Source organism: Ambystoma mexicanum, chromosome 6q, assembly GCF_040938575.1.
Source record: "Ambystoma mexicanum isolate Mex_15411 chromosome 6q, UKY_AmexF1_1, whole genome shotgun sequence".
In the NCBI taxonomy this organism is placed as follows: Eukaryota; Metazoa; Chordata; class Amphibia; order Caudata; family Ambystomatidae; genus Ambystoma; species Ambystoma mexicanum.
The window spans coordinates 1556357900-1556375632 of NC_090937.1; the positions used below are offsets into that span (position 1 = coordinate 1556357900).

The 17733-nt window shown below is 42.1% G+C and overlaps 1 protein-coding gene across 1 annotated transcript in view; it reads right to left on the minus strand.

Moving 5' to 3' along the window:
• Positions 1–925: 925 nt before the first annotated feature.
• AP5S1 (adaptor related protein complex 5 subunit sigma 1) overlaps positions 926–17733 on the minus strand; it is an 88518-nt gene continuing 71710 nt past the window's right edge. Inside the window, exon 3 of the mRNA XM_069632255.1 lies at positions 926–2844. Coding sequence (XP_069488356.1) covers positions 2415–2844 — 430 coding nt within the window. The 3' untranslated portion in view covers positions 926–2414. The remainder of the gene's footprint in view (positions 2845–17733) is intronic.

Below are 17733 nucleotides of genomic sequence, written 5' to 3' on the forward strand. Positions count from 1 at the left end.
GCTCATCTGACCCCCTTGAAGATTTCCCGTTTCCCTGGGGCAGGAACAAGACTTTGCCCACGGTGCAAATCTGAGGAGGCTGGAATACTACATATGTTCTGGGCATGCCCCATGGTGCTTAAATATTGGGATGAAGTAGCAGCTAGAATGTACAGGGGAGGGCTAACCCTGGAAGTTCTCTCCCCCGGGGCATGTCTGCTGGGTCTTTTCCTGTGCCCAAAAGGCACGAGGCACATCCATAAGTTGAAGGATTTGGCTTATATATTGGCCAAACACAGAATTGCAATGGCATGGAAAGCACCGGGGGAGGGAGGCCTAACAGAGGATTAGTGGTGAGATTTGAGGAAATGGGCAGAGGCTGTGACAGAGGCTTGGAGGGGGGCACTGCACTTTGGCCTTTCAGCTGCAGATGAAGCGGTGGCGGCTTGGATCGCTCTGGTGCAAGGTCTATACACTCTGGAGCCACAGAAGCCGTCCAGGAGGCTATTGCCCCGTAGACGCTATAGATACCACAGATACACATGGGCAGCGACCAGTGCTTAGCTAAGGAAGTTGAACACAAGTCACGGGCTAGAGCTGGCGGCGAATCGGGGGGAGGAAATCAGGGAGGGTAGGGTGGGTTTGTTGTGGTAAAAGGTTTTTATAAACATTGGTTTGTTTGCAGTGAATATTTACTTGCTTGAATTAGCTGGTTGTGTTAATTGCCTGTATATTGCGAGTTAAAAGCAATACAAATTGTTTTAAAAAATACTTTAGTTTATAGGTGGTGAAAGTGTTTAAAACGTTGCTAACCACAGAGATTAGCAGACTGGTTACCAACAGTTAGTACTTCTTGAATTAAATTATGAAAAATTGTCATAACGTTTTAGGCCAGTAGGCCAAATTCCCAATACCCATTACCTGTACCCATGCACTAACACACTAATGAAAACATTTTTGTTTAATTTTTTTTTTACATTAAGCAAGACAGTATATCAGTTGATCACAACATAAGGAACTACCAAAAAAAGAACCCACAAAAGCAGCTAATAACAAAATATAAACCATAATGGGAAACCACATTAGGCAAATCGATCTATGGAGAGATATCCCTAAACTCACAAGCCAGCCAAATCAGGGAGTTCTGGTGTAAGATTATGTCCCAATGGCATTACACACTGGCACGCTCACATAAAATGTTCCCCAATGTCTCCCAGAATTGTTGATGGGAATGTGTAGCTACACGGGATTTGGTACATGGTTACGTGTCTTTATACCGAAATATTTTATAAAGAATTAACATACATCGAATATTTTATAACTAAAAATGTTATAGAGAATGCACCTTTTATTTTTTTTGGGGGGGGGGTGCCCGCAGAAACCCCCCATTTCCCACCCCTAAAAATCCACCACAAACATTTCCCAAAAATATGTAACCCTTTACTGCACCCCTAAATGCATTCTCGATTATAAAATATTTGTTATATGTTCATTCTTTAGAAAAATATTCGATATAAAGACTGCAAACCTGGGTGCATACTTGGTGGGGCTGACCAAAGCTGGGGCGTATTGGAAGGCTGTCAATGGGAGGATACAATTGACAATTGTTGAAAATTGTTCAGGGCACAAGAGGTTAGAGGTCCAAAAGAAAGTTTACTGTGTACGGGAGTATGGAAGGAAACATAAGAGGAAAGCATATGCCATTTCCACGCTGGCGGCTCGCCAGGTTATTGCACAAAACTGGAAATCCAAAAATATCCCACAAGAACAAGACTGGATAATTAAAGTCTGAAACTTTGTGTCGTTGGAATGGATCACATATTCCCTGCAAGGGAACTAATCTAAATTCACAAGGGAATGGGAGTCGGTGCTGACCTTCTTACATGAGGACTACAGGGAATCATACTGCCCTCAAACTGCATGGGGATAGAGTAAATGAACATGTGGATGGGGCTTGCCTTGGTCCGGCGGGAGGGCCAAGGGAGGTTTGGGTTTCGGAAAAGTTAGGTTTTGTGAAAATGTCAATAAAAAGATATCAAAAAAAGAAGAAAAAAGCAGCTAACAACCAATTAATTCTTTATCCCAGAAGATTGTCTAGTGAGAATGTGTCAAGCGCAATAACAAATACAATGTAAACCTAATCATTTTGTGTTAGTCAATCAAACATTAGCATGGTGACCCATGAACAAAAGCAGCACAATAAAACCTAACAACACTGACCACAGAATTCAATGCAACCAAGGTTCATTAAATACTCATTATTCCAAACAACGTGTGACACTATCACTGTTGAACATAATTATAAACCATTACTTTCCCACCTCCCATGTGTAGGAAATGCTTAAGATAAGCTCATTATTAACTTTCCAAGAGGTCTCTCCAGCCGATTTCTCGGTCAAGTCTTTCATCATGGAAATTGTGAAAGAGACATGTATTCATTTGGGTGTAGAGGGGCCAAGTTCCTTTTCTAAGGCCTGAACAAACTGATGGTTCAGGAAAAGCAGCTGCCCATGTGGTAGAAACATGTTCAGCAGGATCTCTGCCTTGTCCGCTTTCAGGACAATGTCGCTGCTTTGGTTGAGCAGCTTTAGGGCATCCAGGAGGAACTTGACCAACATGCGGAGAGTGCTCTCTGCCAACATAAGATTCTCCTCAGCATCACATATCAGTGCAAAGCCCAGAGAGAGCACGCCCATCCACACGACTATCTTCCTTTCAGTGAATGGGTCTCCAGGAGCCAGGCCGAACACTCCATAGTCCGCATCCCGCAGTGAAAAGGCCTCTTCGGTGGGCAGCGGAGGCGCAGCGTCAACCACAGGCTTGCCAGAAGCCTGGCGCAGTAGCATACATGACGACTGGACCTGCCTGAAAACAAAACAAAAGCATCAAATAAGGTCGTAATCAATTAGCCTACATGTAAAATAATGCCACAGAAAGTCAACCATCGCATCCAGAAGAAGCATGGACTCTGGGCTGGCACAGGGATTACCCCCCCAAGGAGCATCCTAGCAGTCTACAATTCTCCCGAAAGACACACATGCCAACCATTCTACAAAGATAGAGACCGCTCTCGGAATAGGACTGGAACAAACATTGTTCGTGCGTTAATGATGTATACAAAAACATTCCATTACATTTAAAAAACGAAATGTCGTCATTGAAACAAATAAATTAACACCGAGACGTTCCATCTCTTTGTGAGAAAGAAGTCAATAGAAGTGAAACGTTCTGCTTCCATCAACTTTATTTTCCTGTTGTATTGCCTGCTTGCAATGTATCTACGTCTCAAACTGGTCTATACATTCATTTACAATATTTGTTCTAGATCCATTCCAAACGCAGGTAAAGAAGAGAGGCAGATGAGCAGTGCAACCAAGTTAGCTTATAGAAAGGTTGCACGTTTCCTTCACTGCAATAGGGCGACTGAATATGCTTCCATACATTGATTTACAGTTCTAGTCTATCACTCCTACACACTTGCGGGTCAAATTTGCAATGATGCAGTTATGCACTGTCTCAGTGTATTTGTGAATGCACAAAAGGTGCTAATTTCTAGTCCAAAATTGCCAGTAAAAACAACCCTTTTCCTTTTTGTCAGAATCATGGGACTAGTGATCAAATCCAGTGGCTGAACATGGGACACATTAAGCAGGAGCTAAGAGTAGCTCCTGGATTCCGGGCATTTTCCTCTGGCCAGAAGTTACTCACCTGATGCAGGAGCTATTAAATGAAGTCTTAATATACGTTCTTATGGCCCCACTCGGACTCGGACATAATCAAGTACCTACTTGCACCATAACATTCACGACATGCTCACCCAGTACCGTTTTTCCAGCTTTTTTCCTCCCCACCCCCCATTACAAATCCAGCATTACAAGTCCAGAATACAAAAGTAAAAATAATCAAAATCTTCATGAATATCTGAATAACATGGGCATACTGGCACCAGTAGTCACCCCACCCCCTTTCTATTGCTGTATCGCACTGTATTTCACCCGACTGCTGACTGCACCAACTGCTCTGTCTCTTGCCATGATGCTTCACATTTCTTGGACTTATTCTTCCCAATAACTTCTCCCATGTTCATTATATATTATTTGTCACAGTATCGCTGTTTCGGAGTCTTATTCCGTTTGATCCGTCTACAGTCCAAAACCATATTTCTTTTTTCCTCTTCTGTCATCTTGGGCTCTCTCCATCGCTACTACTGCCATGCTAATTGCCTTACCTCTGGTGCGTTCTACCGCTCCTGTGTAGCTCCCCATCCCTACTTGCCCTTTTGCGTGGCTAGATTTGTTGGGTCATTGTATTGTTCAGGTGGTGCATACATCACTACCTTGATTTCTATCGCTTAGCCACTGGGCATGAAGACAGGAGATGCTACATCGTAAATTCCCTATTCCATTCGGGAAACGGTAGTCCGACTCAGTTTATTTTATTTGTATTTTAGGACTTGCCATCTGAGATTTCCCCATTATAAATCCAGGAATAAAAGTCCCGGAAGGAAGGGACCATCAGCTCCCTCATGGTATCTGAGAATGGTGGTGTATATTGTAGGGAAATCTATACCAAAGAAAAGAATGCTAAGAAAGAGCGTCATTTTAAAAAACAAAGATGTGAGCTGCAGGCTACGCACACACCTGAGAAAACACCTGCGAGGAAACGTGCTACATTAGCAGTCAATCCACAAGAGTATATGTCCAAAGCAACTGATAAAGCCATGAAAATGCGGCCTACAAGTTAGCAGAAAGTGCCAGCAACCTTTAAAATTAAACAGAGGACAACCTGAGAGGAAATGTACAGCATTTAAAAGGACATAAGAACAGAATTGGGCTTGCATTTTCAGCTGGCGATTGTTTTTATTTCCTTTACATGATTAAGAATCAGTATGTTGGGAAAAACTCCCAGGTATGCCAGAGAGTCACTAGGAGTTTGCGGCCTCTTGCAAGGCCCAACACCTTCCACAGGACAAACGGAGGACTCAGTCAAACGGCAAGTTCAAACTGCAGTTTATTAAAGCAAAAACCAACAGGGATCAGTACAGGGACAGAAGAAATCCGTGGACGTCTCAACATCTGGCTCGCAGGCCAGTTTTGTACTCAAATGACGTCAGAGTGAAGCTACAACCTGGGCCCTACTCCAGAAAACCTATCAGACTACTGGATTGAGTACTGAGTAATAGTTCATCTATAGTCGACACTATATATGTTAATCTACTGGCTCACATGTCAGGTGGCTGGCCTGGTCCATCCCCAAATCACTATAACAATGTTGCAGTGTGAGGGTCTTACCATTGGTTCTTGCCCGTTGCTACCCATCCTAGGATACTAAACTGTGATTGGCTAGAGAGGATGCCCCCAGGCCTCGGATCCGCAAAGGTTCTCGGCTCATGGTGTACCTTCTTCTTAGTCTAGGTCTCAGAGAGTGCACTTTTGCTCAGTGCAACACTTGTTTCACATTCGAACATCCTTTTTTGCAAGCTTCTGTCTGGTAGCGTGAGATCAGCTCTCTTTCTCATTGCTGGTTGCTGTCCATTGTCTGCGTCGGCCGGGTCACGTGTTCAGAAACCATGATTTGGAGCCGTGTAGCTCTGAATTATGAAGAATAACTATTTGCATTTATTGCAGCTGGTGTTCCTGTCATTCAGGGGATGGAATGTCATCCGTATCTGGTGGCCTTGGCAGTGGCGTTTGCTCTTGTCCAGCCTGAATTCAACTCAGCTCTTGCCGAGAGGCTTGCTCCCTCCTGTAATTTTCCTAAACCATAAGGCGGTTCCTACAGTGTTCGTGCTATTCTATATTCTCCATATGTTAGTCACACTTGGCTCTGTCAGGTCCCATAGGTGCTCCTGCAGTTCCATAAGTGTATTCATGTATAAGCATCTGCAAGCATTACTCAGGATCTCTTTCTTCTTGCGGTTGCTGCATCTAGCCAATGGCAAAATAATAAAAGCAGTAACAGTATGCATATGTATCTGTCTTCTTACTATAGAACTGTACGCTCGTATTCTTCGTGTATTCGAGTGTGTGTTTGTGTCCCGAAGTGCAGGTGGCACGTATGCTTCATGTCCAACGCGGCTAAGCCACAGTGTCTATCGACGTCAGCAACATGGCTTCCTGGCGCTTTAGTTGATACCGTCAATTGAGGTGTCTTTATTTGTAGCCTGGGGCTCCTCCTCCACTCTGGGGTAGACTTGTACTGCACCTGGCCTATAGGGCTGGCTGAGGCGGTACCTCTCGACATACTTATCGATCATTGGAGCACTAGGAATTGGTCCATAATAGTATGGGTGCACGCAGTGTCTCCTGGCCTTCATCCGCATCATGTATCTTATGGGAGGGGGAGAACTTACCCATCCCTCTTCAAGTATTTTGAAAATGTGGACCATTTATATAAATATGATTCCAAAGAAAACGTTAAAGGGCCTCATTACGAGTTTGGCAGTATTTTTAGGTGGAAAATCCACCAAAATACTGCCAAACTTGGTTATCGTTATTGCCACTTGGGCTGCGGATTTACTGTGGGATTAAAAGTGGTGGTATAAATTCCCATTTTTGGAGTCCATGGCACTCCATGGGGATTCTGGCATTATTACGGTGAGCAGTAATTCCGCTGCTGCAATTACACCAAATTTTGGAGGATTTACATCCCACTTTTTTCTCCTCCACTATTTCTCCTAACTCAGAATTCGGTGTTGCAGTGTAAATGGCAGTAGTTCTATTACCACCAAAAGATCGTCACATTAACAGAGTTACCAATACTTTATCACACCGCCAAACTCGTAATGAGGCCCATAATGTTGTTCTGTTTACACTGATAATTGCAACATGGACAATAAAAGGACGTTTCAAGGCTACGATTGTGAATGAAACCAACCTGAATGAAACTAGACCTGAACTGCCAAATCGCATTCCTTCCTTGCTCCAACGCATAGCAACACAGCAAGAACAGGACTGAGAGGGTTGGTTTGACATCCCATGAAAGAAATCAAAGATTAGTAAACTAAACCATGCAAGTTTACGATTGAGTTGTTTCACATGATTCAGGCCCTACAATAGAAACAAATGGTACCCATTTACAAATTACAACTGTCCTTGTGCGTGTACTTAAATCATTAAAAAAAGGAATTTAATTTATTCTGATCCTCAAACAGTAGTGGTTCCCTCATTCAATGTGATGTTTCAATTAGCCAGACATTTCCGGAAGATAGAAATGTAACACCTTTCGTGACTGGCGGTCTAACTACAAGGGGCAGTTAAGTCCTGTAATCACCCGAGGAAGTGGGACTAAAGGCATAAAGAACCCTGCCAGCTAGCTACAAAGAATATTTGCCATGATGACCGAGCATTCACAAGTCTTAAAAGACTCAGCCATGAACCAAAAGGATGGAACAGCAGACGTTCTGTAGCAGGGCAGATTAACACTTGTGTACAGGCATGAAATTAATGACATATTAACTGGAGCGGTCATTTAATATTTGTAAATCATAAAAGAAATGTACCATTGAAATTACATTGGATTCACTTTATTGGTTATATCTTATGAATGAGAGGCCTAAGAGAATTAAAAAATACATTAACGCTGAGCTTGAATAGCCCTAATAGATGGTTGTAAAATGATATATATATATATATATATATATATAGTAAATTAGGTGAATTTGGATAGTTTTGCGCATATACAGCACAGGTTATTAATTCATATATTTCAAGGTCTGTGCCGGGGCGATCCTGTTACTTTGAGATCGCAAAACACTTTACGTGTAACAGTATTAGAGCTTAAAAGACAGAAATGTGTAGTACATGTGTCCCAATGTCGTGATATAATCAGACTAGCATCATTTAATTTGTCTGAGTGAGTGCAATCCGATTATCTGATTAGTATCTGATGTGTGGAATATGCTTTTTCACTAAAATTATTATTTAATATCAAAATATCCAAGATTACATCACATCAAATGGGAGGGACTCTGGGTTTCGAAGTTAATCCCAACAGCCTGCCCCCTTCATTAATATGCCCAATGATTGTGGAGGGGTTGGTTATGCGTGATGTGACTTTTGGAACACTTATCTAATTGGTCAAGGTATGTTATTGGACAGAGACTTTATTCACACCTTTAAGGGGTGTGGTTTCTGCTTTCTAAATGTTCAAAAACATAGATACAGGCAGATTCACTCACTCACTGATGAAGAGTAAACAGGAGGGAATGGATAATGGAATTGATTACCTTCCGATCTTTATGGATTACTAACAGAGCACTGTAAGAGAGGCCTTACTGAAGTTAAAGACACAGGCCTTCTTCAGTGGAAGAGACCAGACTGTAGAGAGAAGCTTACCCCATCATACTGACTGATTTCTAGAGGGGGCGAATTGAACCAGTGCCTAAGAGGGTGCCCACCTGTCTGTGAGACAGTCAAAAGAAACTCAGATGTAAGTATTACATAAAGGGGAAATAATCCTGATGGAAGCAATGCTCTAATTGACCTAAATATAGTGGTCCTAATTGAGACATTTCCTGGTTACATCACCAAGCAGAGTTCTGTTACTGGTGGTGATCTAGTCAAGAAAAGGGGGGGGGGTTATTAACTGCCATCTATTTTCCTGCATTTAGGTTGCCCATTGAAGATGACAAATGAACACTTTCACAAGGTAATGCAATCCAAACACCATCTCGTAAGGGATTCACATTTAGGAATGTTAAGTAGTTTGTCTTGCTATTAACTTGAAATACATAGTTTGAATTTCTGACACTGTTCATTGAGTGGGCGCAAAGTATATAGATTTAGATAGGCACGGATGTTCAGATTTAATTTGATTTTGTATAAAAAGATAATTTTATCCCAAGCACTCATTCACTGTTCAACGTATGCAGGATTTTCTCTCAGGATACTTCAAATGTACGCACGGGCATTCGTGTGGTTTAAAAGTTCAATTTCATAATCATGCCATTTTGACCATTGATGTTGACATTTCATAGATACATAATTTGTGTATACTAAAATGTATTTATATTGAATAAATAGGCCATCTGTAGAACTCTGCATGCTTATTGTCCAGAAAGGAGAAGGAGGTTGTGGGGAAATCAATATTATTAAATTGATTCAATAATTAAAAACTGTGCATACCTGGTTTGGGGAGGGTGGAAAATTTCCCTGAATTGGATGTTGCCCGATTAAAACATCCTAAAAAACTGGAAGTCCTACCAATCTATGATTTCTGAGATTACAAGTGCCATTGCAACATAAACCTTTTTAACCCAAAATTGTGCAGAAGTCAACTAAAGTGCATGGAAGCTTTTGCTGCATTGGAATTACATGGTATTGCTGCCACTGTCTCATAAGGAGATACTAATGGGTGCACAGAAGTCTTAGAGGTTTAAATTTTGAGTTGCAACTGATTGCGATTGATAGTGTAAATTAGGAATAAGAAAGATTTGCATTTTTGTTTAGTGAGAATTTTGCAGGTAGATTGGTGCATTTTTAAATAGAGATATTTTTGACAGCAATACCTGTGGTTAAAACCCATGCTCTAAAAATTATATTTAAAAGGGGTATTAGACAGCCACATATATGACATATGGAAGACAGGGATGATGAAAAGAATGAAGTCTGTACGTTCTGACATTTGAGTTGAACGAGGCCTATTAAATCAGTCCCTACAGAAGCTATATAAATCAGTCCCTACAGAAGCTATATACGACTTTAACAGTCAAAGAAGAAACCTTTAAACTAAGATGCCCGTCTACAGACCTGTATTTAGACCTCCAGTTGATGGTGGGCAGGTTAGCAGACAGATGTTTAAATTAGACAGTGCCAAGAAGCAGCACAGAAAGAATCTGAGGCAATTGTACAATGACAAACTATAAGTCGTTTTGCAGCTAGAAACACTGACAGAACGGCAGGTTTCAGCATTGCAATAGTACAATGTTATTGATCAAATTGAAGATGAAATGAAGACATATTGTGATGCAATTGACACAATCTTTGAGTCTATAGGACATTTATAATCCGTGTAGTCACCCAAAATAAGCTACAAGGAAGATATAATGGTTGGTATCTGTGTATTAATGGTCTGTTATAAAACATTGTGACACAAACTACACAAAGTGGAATTAAAACAAGAAAATAAATTCTCAAAGGTGTTGGTATCCAAAACGTATCTGATCAAATTGATCATAATTTATCTGCTCACACAGGAGTGTGGTGCTCTAATTCATGAGAAACAGCAACTGGTTACAAAATTAAATCAGGCCTATGAAAATGAGGGTTTGCGCCAAGTCTCTTTGCAAGAATTAGCCAATGTGAAAGATGCACCTGCAAGGTCAATTGGAACAAATGGAGACTGACATGAAATGGGCAGTCAGACAAAAAAATGTATTTAAAAAGCCAAAGCTGCAAAGGCAAGAGTTAAATTATGAAAGGTCTATCATAACTAAAAAACAAAACGGGAGCAGCAAGCTAAAAAAAGACTATGTAGCTTCGCCATAGCAAAATTCTGGAAGCTCACCGGGCCAGTATGGCGATATGAGGGAACAATTAGTCCATAATAAGCCAAAAATGATTACTGAACTGGAAAAAATGAAAATTATGCTAGGAAGGGATAATAAAATGGCCTTATAACCACAAGTTAGCTGATATAAAAAGACAAAACCTTCTGCCCAGGAAGAGCATTTTCAAGGTTTCTTCACACAAGGGAGGCTGGAAGGATTCTTCTAGGCCATCTGGGGGAAGTGCCAGTTTTTATTTACAGCACTCCGAGGAAGAGACCCACTGTTATCTGACCTCTACAAAAGGAAATATAACAATGAGAAGTCCCAAAGTAAAAAAGGGAGGAACCTGTGTTCTGTGCATCTAGAAGCCCTTCTCAAAATCAGAACAGCAGGGAGGGCCCGGATGCCAACAGGGAATTGGGCTCCAGCAGTGGCCTGGACTCAGGGGGAGAATGGACTCTGGTTCAAAGACGTAAGAAGGCCAGCTCTCAAAGGAGTTCCATTAAAGAACCTATTAAACAAATTAAAGCCATCAAATGTACTATGACCACCGATTACAAAAATACGAAATACTTTGCGTGTGAACATCTTGAATTGTAAGAACAAATTAGGTCTACATTTGGAATAAGGAATGATTTAAATAACAAGGAGTATGTAAAATGGACATTGTCTCCTAAGTGAGAAGGAAGGCAGATGCCGAAACATCCAGAGCAGAGACAAGACATCGGAAGTGGCTGTCACACAGTGCGGCTTGACGCTCACCCTGCGCTGATGGGTCCGCTTCTCTAACCTTAACGGCACCTTCCTCCATCGACATGGCTTTCATCGGGCACTTCATCAGTGACCGAGGTCAGGCTTTTATTGCCACTCCGTGAGCTGCGGCTACCACGCTGGCCATCCTTTGCTGCCCTGAAAGATCAGCTCTACCACTGTATGTGCATTTGAGGACCCTGCATTGGAGCTCCTTCCGGTTATGGGCTGTCTCCAGCTATGGCATCCTCCTCCTCCTAAGAGCCTCCTTGAGCCCTGTTTGGTATGCTCTGTGGCGGTCTTTCTACTACTGGATGAGATGAGCTGGGCTGGGCATCCTGTGGTGGGTATTAATCTGTAGTGCTGATGCTTTGGGGGCACTCAGTGCCCCAGATACCATGCTTTTTGGGGCCCCTGTGGAAGGTCTCCAGTTCATCTCAGGCTCAAGCTTTTGTGGGGCTCGGTTGCCTTCCATGCCTTTTGCCATCATATATACACTGTGCTACTTCTCCCCACCCCCTTCTTTTCTCCTATTTTAAGCATCTGCTAGCTTGGGCGTTGATTGAGGTTTTTGGGGAGAAGGATCACCAGGGGTGACTGCAAGCAACTGCTCTTGAGACCCTTGTGCACCCAGATTTTCTGGCTCTCCCCCCCACCCCCTCCTTGCAGTTTACTGCTGGGTGGGCTGATTAACCTTTTTTCGCCTACTTCTCTGGAGGTAGACTACAACAGGTTCTGGACTGTAGTTTCCACAACCTCAGCGAAAGAGCGCTTGTTGCCCTCTGCTGTTTGGTCTTCCGCCTAGGGCAACAGAACTACCAACTGCAACTGCCACTTTTATACCATCTTTCCCGACTTTCCAACTTTGTGCTTTTCTTTGGACTGGTACCGGCGCTGTTCTCCTATTATCATCTGCTTTGTGCCATCGTTTCTGGAACTCGCAACTAAATTCCTTGTGGCCATTTAATCGCCACTGCAGCGTCTCTCAATCTTATCCACCTCCCATGTTCGATGAATGGTGCAGTCATGCGTCTCCACGCGACTGCTATTATTTCAAGGAGCACCCTTGGACATCTATAAACATGAGCACCCTCCTCTACGGGCAATCCCCCCCCTTTGAAAGGCTTCCATTTTCATTATCTATTTCTGTTTGTGCCAAATCATGTGCTGGATGGTATTTGTCTACATTTCTCTTTCCTATTCTTCTTTCTGCTTTTATGTCTCTACCATCTAGGATAACCTATCACACTCCTCCGGTGCAACAATGATTGTCTACGTAATGCATCTAACTTGTCCTACCCTCCTATTTCCTCTGATGCCCTTCCGCAATTCCACTTCAGTCTTAAATGCTCGCTCTATCTGTAATAAATTACACTTTATTCTTGACCTCTTTCTTTGTTGCAATTTCCATTTTCTCTGTTTAACTGAATCTTTGATCACCCCTGATAACTCTAACTCCTGCTTTTCTTCTCTCTGTCTCTACATCCTTTTCCGACATCCCCACCTACTTAGCAGTGGGGTGGAGCACTGGAATCATCAATTCCTCTTGGACTCACCTTCAATTCCTCTTGGACTCTATCTCCTTGTTATAATCTCCCCAGTTTTCCTTCCTTTGAATACCACTTTTGCTCCTTTTTTAATCCTTTCCCTGTTGCTCTTGTTTTGTTTATCATCCCCCTGATCCACCTACCAATTTTCTCACACATCTGGATCTTCTTCTATTTCATCTTCTTCAGTCTTCCTCCCCTTTCTTTCTCATTGGGGATTTCAATTTTCCCACCACCAACTTTTCACGTCCCATCCTGCTCTCTCCTGCTGACTCTTATCACTTGCACTTTCTTCCATCTCCTTCTTAACATCAGACTGGCTCCTGCCTCGACTCAATCTTCTCTTCCTTTCCCCGCCCTCCCTCCCGTCTCCTCTTCCCCTTTTTATGCCTCTGATCATTTACTCCTCTCCCTTTCTCTTTCTGTCCACCTGGTCCGCCTTTGACCATCTTCACACATCAAAATCTTTCTTCTTTTTACTCTTCATCTTTCCTCTAATCACCGAGCTCTTCCCCATCTCCAATTTTGCTCTTCTCCCTTTCTCCTGACTTAGCTGCCAGTACTTAGCGGCCAAATACTCTACGCTCCTTTGTACCATCTGATCTTGACTCTACGTTCCCGCTACATCCCTTCTCCCAGACTTGTAAAACTTCACAACCTTGGCTCACTTCAAGTCTTATTTCCCTTTACCGTAGCCTACGTAAAGCCGAGCGGCTTTAGAAAAACTCACTCCCTTTCTTACCCTGCTACGCTTTCAAAGCTGCACTCTTTTTTTGATTCTGCTTTACTTATTGCCAATAAATCCTACTTTCACTTTCTCCAACTCACTGTCTCTATCAGCTTTTACACAATATCCTATCTCCAAAAGCCCCTGATCCTTGTGCTATCTCGTCTTTCTTCCTGTGAATTTGCAAACTACTCTTTCTCATCCACTCATGGACCTTGATACTTCTGCTCTCTTAACTCATGCTCATACTACTAATTATACTTCTGACCCTCTCCATTCTTCAGGTATAAACCCCTCTTCTTACCTATCTTACTTCCCTTAACTCCTCCCTTGTACATTCTTCCGTTTCTGTGGCTTTCAAGCATACGTTATTCTCCCGATTCTGAAAAAAACCTCTTAATCCATCTTCCCGACTAATTTCTGCCCCATTTCCCTTTCTACCCTTTCTCTCTAAAATTCTTGAATGGGCCGTCTATACCCAGATAACCCGTTACCTTTGTCTTCATTCTCTTCTTCCTCCCTTACAGTCGTTTCCGCCCGTCTCATTCCACAATTCCCAATTCTCTCCTCACAGCACGCCTCTCAAAGCTTTTTTTTTATTCTTCTTTTTCCTCGATCTGTCTGTAGCATTTGACACTGTGGACCACTCCCTCCTTATCTTCTCTTTCGGTATCTCTGGGTCTGCTCTCAAATGGTTCCACTCATCTTTTGCAACAGACTTATTCCGTCACCTGGGCTGGACACTTCATCCTCACTCCTTGTCTATGGTGTCCCGTAAGGCTTGGTACTCTTTTCTCTCTCTACACTGCTCCTCTCTCATCTCCCTCTTTCACCTTTATGCTGATGACACCCAGATCGTTCTCTCTTTCTCTTCCTTTGAATCTGCTCTGCACTCCACCGTCTTCCCATTATCTACATCGCAATACCTCAAAAAATGAGGTGCTATTCTTCCCCCTTATACTATCTCTTCAACTCCTCCCCGCTTCTTTCCTTCGCCATCCTCCCTTTGCCTTTCAGCGTGTAACCTGCGCTTTATCTTTGATCCCTGCCTTTCCTTTTCCCTTCATATATCCTCTATAGCAGCAGCGGGTTATAATGCTCTGTTTAACTTTCGTCAAGCTTGCGCTTTTCGGTCTTTCCACGCTACTAAAATTCTTCTCCTTTACCTTGTTTTTTTCTGTATCAACTACTGTTCATCTTTATTGCTTGGTCTCCCCGCCTGCCACATTTTGCCCCTTTATTATATCTATAACTCCTGTCAGCTTTTCTCTCAACCCCCTCGTTCCCCTTTATACATCCTCCCTTTACTCTCAATTTCACTAAGCCCTTTCGCATCCCGTCTTTTGTATCACTTTCGATCATCTTCAAATGCACCCGTGGCTTAGCCTATGCACCCTATGTGGCCTTAAAACTACTCCCTACTCTCGTTCTAGGTCCCTCCATGCCCCCTACAATCATCTATTTCTCTTAACTGTTCCTAAGCCCCCCTGTGCTTTGTCTCATTTCCGCTATTTTTCTCTTTTGGCGCCTAAACATTGGAATGCTCTTCCCTTTTCACTTTGTTCCTCCTCATCTCTTTGCCTTTTCCAAACTAATCTTAAACTCTACCTTCTTTCGTCTCTTGTCTCTTTAAAAGGATTGTTGCTGTTTTCACTAACGTAACCATTACTCATTTGTATCCATTTTATTGCACTGTTTTTGGATTCTTTTTACTGTTCAGTGCCTGGGAAAGGCCCTTTATAAATTCAACAAAATACAAATACAAGTGGTCTACTTTTAAGGCAGCAATTTGAAAACATGTTTATACACACAGAGACCTTCAAGAGGCCTGTAAAGCTGCATTCAATATGGTGTGTGGCTAGGACCAATCTCCAAGAGAATTTGCCTAAGAGTTAAAGCATGCATTCGCACAGACATCCCAGCATTAGGGTGTTCATTATCAAATGTGTTCAAACCCTTCCAAAATGCATGCTGTTGCTCTATTCAGAGCCACCATAGACTATTCTGGCATGACTTGCTTGCAGTCTCAATTGAGGGTTGAGCAAGGAGGTCGTCACTCCATTCTGACCTCGGGTCAGATCACTGCTGCATACTCTGTACCTGCCCCACTGTCCCCAGTGATGTGGCACAGTAGTCATGTGAAGGATCACATGACCGCCATATAGCAAGTCCTGTTAGGACGTCCTTAGCCCTGATTTTCTGCAGCAAAGGGCTCCGTTCCAAGAGCAATAACCTTCCTCTGTGGTTCAGTTTGTGGCTAACCATCCACGATTTCCATCCATCATGAGATTTTCGCTTAATCCAGAAGATCTTTCATCATGTTACTCCCGTTGACTTCTCCCGGCAAGGACTATTTTCCATCCAACTTTGTGATCATTTGTCCCCACGACGACAGTTACTCTTCTTTTTCTAGCCGCGGCCGTCTTTTCCTTTGTACTTATGCCTGACTGTATTCCATCACTGTTCTAGCCTCGCAATTCATGTTACGATTGTAAGCTTTCTTCTATCCCACTTCATCATGGTTCTCCTCGGCTTAATATTAGTCGTCTTAATGGACATTCTATTTGCAAACTCACCTTCTACTAGATACATTTCTTCATCTTAATCTGCATTTTCTATGTTTTACAGAGACCTGGATCTCACCTTTAGCTTCAACTATCCCAGATATTTTTTTTTTTATCTACATGCTCATTCAGTTTTTCCCCACTCACCTAGCTTAGTTGGCAGGGGTGCTGGAACTGGTATTCATTTAATTTTTTCCTTTTTTCTCCCCTCCTCCTCTGTTTTGCCACTTTTTCCTTCATTTGAGTATTAGCGTATTTCTTTTTCCAAACCTTATGCTATTACTTCTCTTAGATTATATCGTCATCCAGTCCTCTTTCCACTTTTTGTACTGACTTGGATTCTCTACTCCCTGCTCTTACACCTCTTTCTTCCTTGTGTTTTCTTCTTGGGGACTTCCATCTCCATCTTTCTACTATTCATTCTTTCTCTCCCTTTCTTGCGATTATGTATTTTTATGACGTGTTCCAATACCTTACTCCACCTTCTCATTCGGCTGGTTGCTCTCTTGAGCTAATCCTTTCATCTGCCCATTTGTCTTCATTAGTTTCTTCTTATGCTTTTTTTTTAACTTTCAGACCATCTTCTTTCTTATACTGCTCCTATTCTTCCTGCATCCACTATTGTTAAGCAGGCTTTCTTCTCTCGTAATTTTCATTTGTTCGATAAGTCGGTATTTCTTCCTACTCCCTTTTGTTCTCTCCTTTCTCCTGCTACTATTTCTACTCTAACTGTAGATATGTGCTATCATCCCTTAGCAGGGCTCTTTCCTCCTCTTGTTAGATATACATCACCCATTACGTTCTTTTCGACCTTCTGCAAAAGCTCCTCAGCCATGGTTACCACCAGACCTTCGTTCTTTGCGCACCACTTTGAGATGTGCTGAATGTCTGTGGAAGAAAAGTAAATAGTCTGCAGACCTCAATGTGCTATTAAATTTTTATGATTCCACTCTTTCGGCTGCTAAGGAATAGTATTTTTCTAATCTCACTGTTTCCTACCTCTCCTCAACCTCTTTTTCAGTTCCTTAAATTGCATTCTTTCTCCTCCTTCTGACTGATCTCTATCCTCTTCTCTCTCTCCACTGATTTTACCAATGTTTTCATCTCTAAGGTTGCAGTTTTTTACAATCTTCCATTTATTTATTGGTTTATAAAGACCTTATCCACTCAAACGTTGAACAAAATAATTCATTTATATCACGTCAATATAAACATAATTACAATTTCCATATAAATCTGTAAAAATCCATAAATACATTCTATTGGTTAAAACACTGCAAAAATAGAAAGATACAAAGAAATGTTCAAATACACACAGTCAATCAAAACAATTCATCATATAATTATAAAAAGGTTAAAAAAGATCGTCACTAAGTTTAAAACTTTTAAAAAGGATACAGTCATTATCAAGAGGGGCGAGTGACCTTCTAAAACTCTAAGCCAAAAGATGGTCTCATCCACATAAGACTCAAAACCCCCAGGTATGCCAGAGGGCCACTAGGAGTTGGCGTAAACTCGGAAGGCCAAACACCTTGCACAGGACAAACGGAAGGACTCAGTCAACGGCAAGTTCAAACTGTTTTTTTATTACAGACAAAACCAACAGGGATCAGCACATGGACAGAGGAATTCCATAGACATCTCAACTTCTGCCTTGCAGGCCAGTTTTGTACCCTA